At 44.9% G+C, this 10000-nt stretch overlaps 1 protein-coding gene across 1 annotated transcript in view; it reads right to left on the reverse strand.

Moving 5' to 3' along the window:
• LOC143287725 (ski oncogene-like) overlaps nt 1-8180 on the reverse strand; it is a 19953-nt gene extending 11773 nt beyond the window's left edge. Inside the window, exon 1 of the mRNA XM_076595963.1 lies at nt 6787-8180. Within this exon, the coding sequence (XP_076452078.1) occupies nt 6787-7656 (870 nt within the window). The 5' untranslated portion in view covers nt 7657-8180. The remainder of the gene's footprint in view (nt 1-6786) is intronic.
• Nucleotides 8181-10000: the final 1820 nt, after the last annotated feature.

Below are 10000 nucleotides of genomic sequence, written 5' to 3' on the forward strand. Positions count from 1 at the left end.
ACCCCTCTGGACAAATGAATCTGGCCAATCTTTGCTGCTTCACTGTCCATCACCACATGAGAGACCGTAATGACAACTGGCCAAGGCCACCCGTCCACTGACAGTGTGTGTGTGTGTGTGTGTGTGTGTGTGTGTGTGTGTGTGTGTGAGTGCGCGCGCTACTGTGTGTTTGAGTATGTCAAAAACAACCTAATCCAAGCTACAACTACCAACACAGTCAACTGGGCCCCAACGACCTTTAGAACTAAAAAAATGGACTCACTGGAGCTTGGGGAGGCGATAGTGACCAGACAGACAGACAGAGAGCAAACTCTCTTGTCGTGTCAAACGCCTCTTTATTGTTGGTGGGAAAAAGAGAGAATGAGTGGGGGCGGGCCAGGGGAACCGACAAGATCACATTGTGTGCTCCTTTCTTACAATGGTCTTCCAGTCCCCCCAACCCTCCTGTCCACTCTGTGGCCCGGGACCTGTGGAAATCCACCACCACTGAACAGAGGGCAAAGGGCAAGCCAGACCAACGAGTTGATGAGTCAGCAAATACGCACGTGCGCCTGCCTGTCTGCCTGCCTGCCTGCCAGCCTGTCCACTCCGACATTTACAAGGAAAGACCGATGAGGGGCAGGAGGGAGGGTCGTTGTGGAAGGCGGAAGGGGGGCTTCGGGGAGGGGGGGGGGGGGGGGGCAAGGAACCCCCCTAACCCCCCCTAACCCCCCTTAACTCCCACCCACTCCCCCTCCTCCGCTCGACTTCTTCGCTCCCGCATGCATCCAAACCATCATGGCAGACTGCTGGAGACTGTGGAGACTGCTTTATTGATTTCCCTGCGAGCCCAAGATGCATGGCACCGGCACCCCTCCCCGGTATCCACCACCGCCAACAACCTCCCTACATCTCGGAGGCATGCCACTGAAGACGATAGAATGGGGAGGGATGGGGGGGGGGGAGAGAGAGAGAGAGAGAAGGCCAAGGGGGGTGTCCTAGGAGAGAGGGCAGAGATAGCGGTGCATCAGGTTTTATCTTCCCCACACGCACATTTAGATGTCGAGCCTACTCCATGCCTCATGCTGAACCTTCAAGTGAAGGTAAGCACTATGAAAGAGGGCTAGGTGCGGAAGGGGAGGGGAAGAAGGCGTTGGAAGGGAGGAGGTGTGTGTGTCAAGTCAACGAATCTCTGTGTAAAAACTAGGGCAATTGGTCCCTCATCACGAAGCTGATGAAAAGGAAAAACTACCCGTGCAGACGGGATGGACAGAAAGAAACTGGTCATCAGTATCTTACGTCATACCTCAACCCCAAGACATGACCGTGCATGCCAGATGAGGGGGGAGGGGGCATTTATAATATGTTTGTTGCAGAACTACACAATTAATGAATATATATGCTCGTATACATGTGCCTTGTTTCCCTGACATGGATGCTCAGATGATGGTTCATATTATGTAGTTCAGACGTGAGAGTGTCGTGGATAGACCAAAGAATAATGACATGTGCTTTTAGACCTAGGAATCTGAGTAAAATGGGAAATAGAAAGAGAATGGGGTGGAGCGAGTTCCGGCAGAAATGGTGTAGTTCATCTCAGCTTATTCCTTAAAGATTTGAGCGGGGTAGATCACACTGATCGACGAAACAGACAAAGAGAATGGAGAGAGATGAGGACGTGACATCAGAAACTAAAACAAAAGCCACTAGGAAGGGGCGTGGGAGACTTTGGTTGATAAGATTTGGGAGGTGGTCGAGAGACTGTTGGCAGGAGGCAGAAACAGTGACACGGTACTATCTGGGACAGCTGTCAAACGGCTGGCTGACCACCATTCATCACGAGAAGTGGTGGATGCGCTCTGTGCGTGCGTGTGTGTGTGTGTGTGTGTGTGTGTGTGTGTGTGTGTGTGTGTGTGTGTGTGTGTGTGTGTGTGTGTGTGTGTGTGTGTGTGTGTGTGTGTGTGTGTGAGTGCCTGAGAGTGATTTATACAATAATATTCAATGGCACTCGTAGAAGAAATAGTGGCAGGTGTAAGAACTGGGGGGAAGGGGGGGGGGGGGAGGTGACCCACTGATTTGCGAAGTGTGTACAGATGCATAAGCTGTAGGTAACTTGTAAGCCTACTGAAATCAGAAGCACGACGAAACAATTATGTGACCCACTGATTAGCGAAGTGTGTACAGTTGCATAAGCTGTAGGTAAGTCTATTGAAATCAGAAGTACGACGTAACAATCATGAACTCGAACCAACCAGTTCGCTCATCGCTCCAGCTCTTGTAACGTCTCCTCTCTCCCCTACTTCTCCCTCCCGCATTGCAATGGTTAGAAGTGGCTGTGTGCCGACAGCTTGTTTGCCAGCAGTCGGAGGGGAGGAGTGGAGAGCACACACAGACAGCACCCTCCGCGCGCGCGCACACACACACACACACACACACACACACACAGCCTTTCCCCGCTGGCTGACCGCTCACCGACTTTTTCCTTTGATGAGTACCAACTTGATGGCGTCCACTGACCCATCCTCCACCCCCCCCGCCCCCCCCTTTCCTCCCCACACCACCACCACTGTCTGGCTTGTGTACGAGTGCAGATGTACTAAATGTGTCCAAAGAAAGATAAAGACACTTTGTATGCGTTTGCATGCGAGTTAACACACACACACACACACACACACACACACACACACACACACCATGCCACCCCCCATCCCCCCATGACCCGAACACAGCCCTGTCTCAGGTCAGTGAGAACGGGAGGGGGGGTTGAAGGGAACTCTGGTGAAGGGGTGGGGGTGAAAAGGAAGATTTGGTGCGGTGAGACACAGAGAGAGAGAGAGAGAGAGAGAGAGAGAAAGGCACGAGCATGATCAATGAGAGGCTGATAAAACCAGACGGCACCACGCGCGCTGAGACACCGGCCGGCTTCCACAACCTTGAGGGCCACTCCGAGCCACCGACTAACGTGTGACCTTCGTCTTGACCCGCCAGCAAACAAGACTCCGAGGCCATGCTGCCCAATGGCAGACTGCGTGTGCCTTGCCTGCCAGTCCGCCGTCAGTCTAGACGGTCAATACTGACCATACTCTTCTTCTCTCCCCTCCCCCACCCACTTCCAGCAAAGGTCACCGGCTAACACTGTCCACCCCAATCACTTTACCTCCCGTCATTTTTCCCCCACTCCCAACCATCCTCATCCGTGAGGACATGCGCACACCCAACCTCTACAACTCTCTCTCTCTCTCTCTCTCTCTCTCTCTCTCTCTCACACACACACACACACACACACACACACACCACAGATTAAAAAAACATGGACGCAGCTTACAACTGTCCACAGCAGTGAACACAACCTCGGTACACAATTCAGCTTTTCTCACATACATAAAAGAAAACAAGCCACTTTCCACATTTATCTGCAACGCTGCGAATAACGAATAGGTGAAAGAAAAGAGAAAAAAAAAATGGGGAGGGGGTTATTTTCACAGAGGAGGAAAAATATCCACTACACCCGCCAAGTCTAGACTGACCATCGTGTGGGCTGTGTGGTAAACAAGCTCCAAGGCCGTTCCTTCTTCCCCGTCCCCCGTCCCGCCCCCCTCCACTACACTTTCCCCTCACTGACTGTCGTTTGGCAGCTCGACGAGAAGAGGAGGGGAGGAGAAGACAGAGGGGAGGAGAATAGGAGGGGAGGAGAAGACAGAGGGGAGGAGAAGACAGACAGCGTGGAGGAGACACTGTACACGCTGGAGGGAAAGAAGAGGAACGAAGGGCGGGGAAGAGAAGTGGGTCGGACGGAAATGGCAGTCACGCCACGTGTGGAAGGCGGGTTCCTCGATGTTTCAGGGTTATTCACTGTTGTGTGTTGCACAGACGCGCCACTGATCCTCCACAGTGAAATGCGTTCAGTGCAATGCAGGGAGTCGTGGAGCACGGGCAAAGTGTAAAAGCACTCAACAACATTACCCCGCTAAAAAGTGAGACACTGAGTGGGGAGAAAAAAAAATGGTGGGGCAGGGTGGGGAGCTGGTAGTGTGTAAGTGTCGCGGCGTGTTGGATGGTGTGGCGGGAATAACATTACGACTTTTTTTTTTCAAGAACAAAACATGTTTCCTAAAATGACACAGTCGAAGACGTAAATTATTACATCATATATAATACAGTACATACACGTATGCAATGTATCGTTACATACACTTTTCTTTGTACTTCAGCTTTAATTTGGCATTGGAGCCACATTTCATTCATATAATATTTGACTTCATGGTTTGAGGTAGCATACCTCGTTCTTGAAACAATCTCTTTCTATTTCTTTATATTTTCTCTCTTTGTAATCTATTTTTTTTGTTGTTTTTTTACTCATCTTCTTTTAACTTTTGTTTTTCACTCCTTACCGCAGTACATATGTTTTCCACACATGTACATGGTATACATACTTGTACACGTGTACAACATGAGATCAGTAAATTGTGTTTTCAGATGAAAAAGAAACGAAGTTCAACACCAAAGAGCACAGACAAGCAATGCCTACACAACTTATAAAGCCGTTATACAATCAAAACATAAAATAAAGTGAAAAGAAATGCAAAGCAGAAAATATCAGCACATATCACACAGAATTCTTTTAATCTTTTATTTTTATTAATTTTAATTATCACAAGATCATATCACACAGAACTTTATCTTTTATTTTTATTAATTTTAATTATCACAAGATATCAGCTAGTGGTTTCTTCAACAAGTATCTCATGGAGGTGTATTTCGAAAGCCAACGAATGGGAATAGGACAGGAATTATCCCTCCATACCACTCTTGTCCCAGTCCCTGCCCAACACTTACAAAATCTCAATATTAAAAAAAAAAAAAAAAAAAAAAAAAAATCACTGCATGTATGCCCTCCATGACCCTGTGTGGCTCTTCTCCAATAAGTGTTTTGTTTGCTTTGTTTGATCAGGTTTACTCACACCCAGCGAAAGTGAGGCCATCCCAAGTTGTGTTCTGTCTGCCCATGCTGGCCAGGAGTGTTAGTAGAGGGCACAGACTGGTTGCTAGGTTTAAAATACCACATAAATACTCTGCCTGTGTTTGCAAACTGTTTCCTTGCGTTTTGGATTCTCTCAAAATTTGGTTGTGTATTTCAGTGTGTGTGTGTGTGTCACTGTGTGTGTGTGTGTGTGTGTGTGTGTGTGTGTGTGTGTGAAAGTGTGTGCATCACTGTATGCTTCACTGTATGTATGTGTGTTCCATATATTTTTCTTCCATTTTTCAAAAATAAAACTATTTGAGCATTACCAGACAAACAACAAAACATAGTTATTGCTATATACCAAGAAAACCAATATTTTAAAACTTCTTTGCAAATGTAACCACCAAAAAATGTGTTAAAAAGCTATACTTTTTAGTTAATTAAAATCCTTTTTTTCCCAGGCTGATATTCCCAACTTACCCAGAAATTATGATGCGATTAGGAAACTGTATACAAGGTATTACACCCAACATCTGAAATCTAACTGAACATCACGTCATCTACTAATTGCTACATTCATGCTTATGTCCACTGTAGGATTATTTTGTTTTCACCTTTCAAATTGTTCATTAAAATCTTTTTCTTTTCTTTTTTCCAGGCTGGTATTCCCAAAATACCCAGAAATTATGATGTGATTAGCAAAATGTATGCATGGTATTACACCCAACATCTGAAATCTGAGCATTACATCATCTACTAATTGCTAAGTTTGTGCTTATGTCAACTGTAGGATTATTTTGTTTTCACCTTTCAAATCGTTCAATGCTTTTTGCTCCATCTCCAAAGACAGCACAGCAAGCTACATCAGTCCTTGTATACATATTCTACATGTTTAGTTTTACACTTACACATTATTAATATTGTCATTATCATTATGAATGGTTATCATTATTCTTTATATTACTAAACAGTCACATATCATCCTCTTCTCTTTTACTTTTATGACACAGCAGACAGCTTAGAACAAACAACAATCATCTCAAAATGGACATATGATTACAGGCTAAGTTTTTCATGTAATCTATTAAACGGTAAATTAAGGGGAGTTTGGGGGACTTTGCCAATTAAACTTGTAGTTCTATGGGGCAATCAGTTGGAAGCAATCTATGTGAATTTCAAATAAAAAAGAAAAAAAGGCTTTGTAGTTTGTATGGACACAATTTTATTATCTATATATATAGACATGTGTATCATTGTATGCTTCATAAATGTGTGTGTTTGTGTGTGTGTGTGTGTGTGTGTGTGTGTGTGTGTGTGTGTACCAAGTGTGTGTGTGTGTGTGTGTGTGTGTGTGTGTGTGTGTGTGTGTGTGTGTGTGTGTGTACCAAGTGTGTGTGTGTGTGCATATGCATCAAGTATACATGAACGTGTCTGCATGTTGTTGCACGAGTTAAAATATGTTACTATGGTCATGGACAGAAAGTATCATTGTAAACATTAACATGTCTGTGAGAGTGTGTGCATACAAACTGTATGTGTGTGTGTGTGTGTGGGCTGTGTATATTTGGATGTATACACGAGTGTGTATTGGGGAGGGCATGAGGGGGTGGGCATGCATGTCTGTGTGCAAGGAAGTGAATACACAGCAACAAGGCTACATTTATCAATGTGTATGTTATACACTGATTCAAGCAAACCGTTTTTGTGCATTGTCATTTGCTATTTCTTGGTGATTATTTTATATTATGATTTCTAAAAGTATAACAATATAGTATTATAATAATAATAATACTGTCAATAATAATAGTAGTGGTTTTATTATTATGAATAATACGAGCACTTACCTGTCTGCGCTTATGCTTGTGCTTTGGGTCATATCTCGATTTCAGATTTTCAAGCGCATCTTGAAATTTCTTATCCTTTGCAAGTAAATAATCTCTCCATCGTTCCGAATCAAAACCCCAATGACAGGTCCTATTTTCCGGTGCTTTATGCGAATGACATACAAATTTTGTGGGCGCAAACAACCCCTGACACTCAACACAGTGAATGCATTTGGCGTCGGGGCTGGTGTATAATTCTGGGTTGAAGTGTCCATCGCCTTTCCCAAAGCAGTTGTGGTAGACACGAATACAGTTCGCTGAGGGTGGATTCAAACTTTTCTCGGGAGTAGCATGCACAAGAGCGCTGCACAAGCGTTCAGCGTCCGTTTTCGTAATAAGTCCGCAACTGGCAGCTCTTGGGGGCAATATGCCCGACATTTTCAAAGTTACCAACTGTGCTGCGTTGCATCTTGTGCAGAAAATGTGCAAGTCGTCACAAACTGCGTTAATCTCTTGTAACGAGAAATCCCGAAGCACTGTGTTCAAGATTTGAGGCAAGCACAACCTTTTTTCACCTCCAACAACAAAACAAGCAATTGTTTCGCCTTCCAAAGTCGTTTCCGACTGTTCACTCGTTGTTGTATCCACAGGCGTAAACACGGGAAAGTGTCCTGGCAGAGATACATAAGGTTCAAAGTGGAGTCCTTTCTCAGTTGGAGACTTCTTCAACGTATCCATTGCCTTGCGGTACTCCTCCAAAGTAGCAGGGCTCAGTTGAGATAGGTCGATGGGCAACCCAGTGGGTCCACTCAAACTTCTTACAGCAGCGTTTTGGAAAGTTTTCAACACCCTCTGTAAGTGGGGGTTGACTGATAAAACGGAATCATCCATCTGACTCCGGCAGGTCGCAGACTTCGAGCGAGAAAGTACCGCTCGATCAGTAACGGGAAAAGATCGTCTGCTGCGGCAATGCCGCTTCTCGCTCAATGCAAGCACAGCTTGCTCGCGCAAACCTGTCTGGCTTCCCAAGGCGAGACCAGCGGGCTGTTCCGCCAAACGAGCACACCCCCTCGGTAGTGACACGCAGCCGCTTGTTATTCAGACAATTATGGTAAAACCACTTAACATTTGGCTTAAAAGTCTTTATCAAGGCGTATCGAAAACATTCAAGCTGAGAGCAACAACTCTACTCTCAGAAGAAACAATTTCAATGAAACGTAGCGTTCATTACCGCACAGGAAACCATAAGACAGACTGGCTAATGCAAATTCCTCCCACTGTCACATGCGTGTAATCCTTGCACGGCATAGTGTAAACAGCCACAAACTTGTTTTTCAAAGTTTTGGGGAGTTTCGTCGTTCTAAGTCACAATCCACACACTAAAACTGACTTAGATCCAGCCCCACAGTTTTCACATTATTTCCTCGTAGGTGACAGCACACCAAATATAAAGTTTGCTGATGAAGGGAGACAGTTCTGCTTTCATTACACAATGTCTAGCCTGTGACGTCATCGTGACGTCGAGACGTCTGCCAAAGGTATCGACTTTAGTCGAGAGACGGCTGGGGGCTGGTTGTGGAGGTGTGTGGCGCAATGGAACGAAACCACCAGGATACAATTACTGTGTGAGCGCGTTATATTATCGTCCTCTGTTTTGCGTATTACTCTCTACCGTGGAATCAGGCAGGCAACGAACTGATATTTCTTCCAGCATTATTGGTATTGGGAAGAAGGCTTAAGAGATGAAAATAAAACACGTGTATGTGTGTGAATATGCCATGGTGTGTGTGTGTGTGTGTGTGTGTGTGTGTGTGATTTACACTCCTTATCATAGAGAGAACCTGATATAGGGGGCTGATGTGAACTGTTGTAAATAAAGATATATTTTCATGTCACGATACTACACATCACATTATCATTTTTCAAGCAGCTGTCCAAAATACAATAGCAATGATTTTTTGAACATTTAGGGAATGTTGTTACTTGTTGTTTTCAATGGGCAGTTAATTACAATGACAAGTCTGGGGTTGTGACATTTTGAACTGCTCCGTGATTTTCTTCTTTTTTTTTCTTCTTTTTTTCTTCTTTTTTTTTAAGCTTACGTTGGTTTAGTTTTATTAGCCGAAAGACCTAGTATGGATTAAAAAAAATTAATTGAAGACAGAAATTGTGACGAGAATTCTTATTCAAACTGCGTTGACGTTTATCTGCACATGACGATGGGGGGAAGGGGGGGGGGGGATATCGAGACGGGATAATACAGTTTATTATAGGCTGTCCTTATTTCTGCTTGCAGTCACGCATGATTCGCTCCAAAGATTGGAACAGGACAGACAGAGCAAGTCTGCCTCTTTAACTTTTCCTTCGTTTTGTTTTCTATTCTCATCTTTAATCCTTCCTCTTTCTCCACCTTTTCCTACCGTATAGGCTGGTAATTATGACCTTCATTAGACCAACTAGAGTGACAGCGACTTAGTATGGTCAGATATGTGCCCTCATGGATCAAGTCCTGTTGCATTTTGTCGATCAAATCGGCTTCCAGTATGGTCGCTGGCGTCTGCAAGGAGCTCGTTTTCTTCAAGTTGTGGAGTCCACTGAACAACACAAGATGAGATTCATGTCCCCGCAATTCTTGATGGAAACCAGTCGCCGGCACTCAGCTGTGGAGCTTGCAACTGATGAAAAAAAATGGCCGAGAGGCAGACAGAATGGAAATAAACACAATAAAGACATAGTAAATGGACAGATGAAAATTAGAAACAAGGAATGATCTCAACCCAAAAATGAAAACGTGATGGCTACCTATTATGAATCCATTCTTACAATATGTATTATACCCGTGTGTCGATGTGCACGTTCGAGCCAGCCACAAATAAATACAAAAATTAAAACAGGATAGAATGCGAGGAGAGGTGCGGGGAGGGGATAGTTATTCCGTTCAATGTCGGAGTACGTAGACACGCTTTTATCAAACGATCAGTATTGTGCCGCGGAGATCGGAAGGGCGACTCGACAGTCTGACCCCGGCGGCGCGACATGACTGCAATGCAGTGGCATAAACCACAACACGCAGTACACAGTCTGTGCGCTTTGTCTATTGTTTTCAACATGTGGACGACACGAAGAAGGCTGCGTACACAACACACTAACAGTGCAGACGGTGCGTGGAGACGACTGAATAATGATTTAAGTCGACTCCCGCCTCTCATTTGGCCACCGAACGAAGTCAAAGCCT

This window comes from Babylonia areolata, chromosome 11 (assembly GCF_041734735.1).
Source record: "Babylonia areolata isolate BAREFJ2019XMU chromosome 11, ASM4173473v1, whole genome shotgun sequence".
Taxonomy (NCBI): domain Eukaryota; kingdom Metazoa; phylum Mollusca; class Gastropoda; order Neogastropoda; family Buccinidae; genus Babylonia; species Babylonia areolata.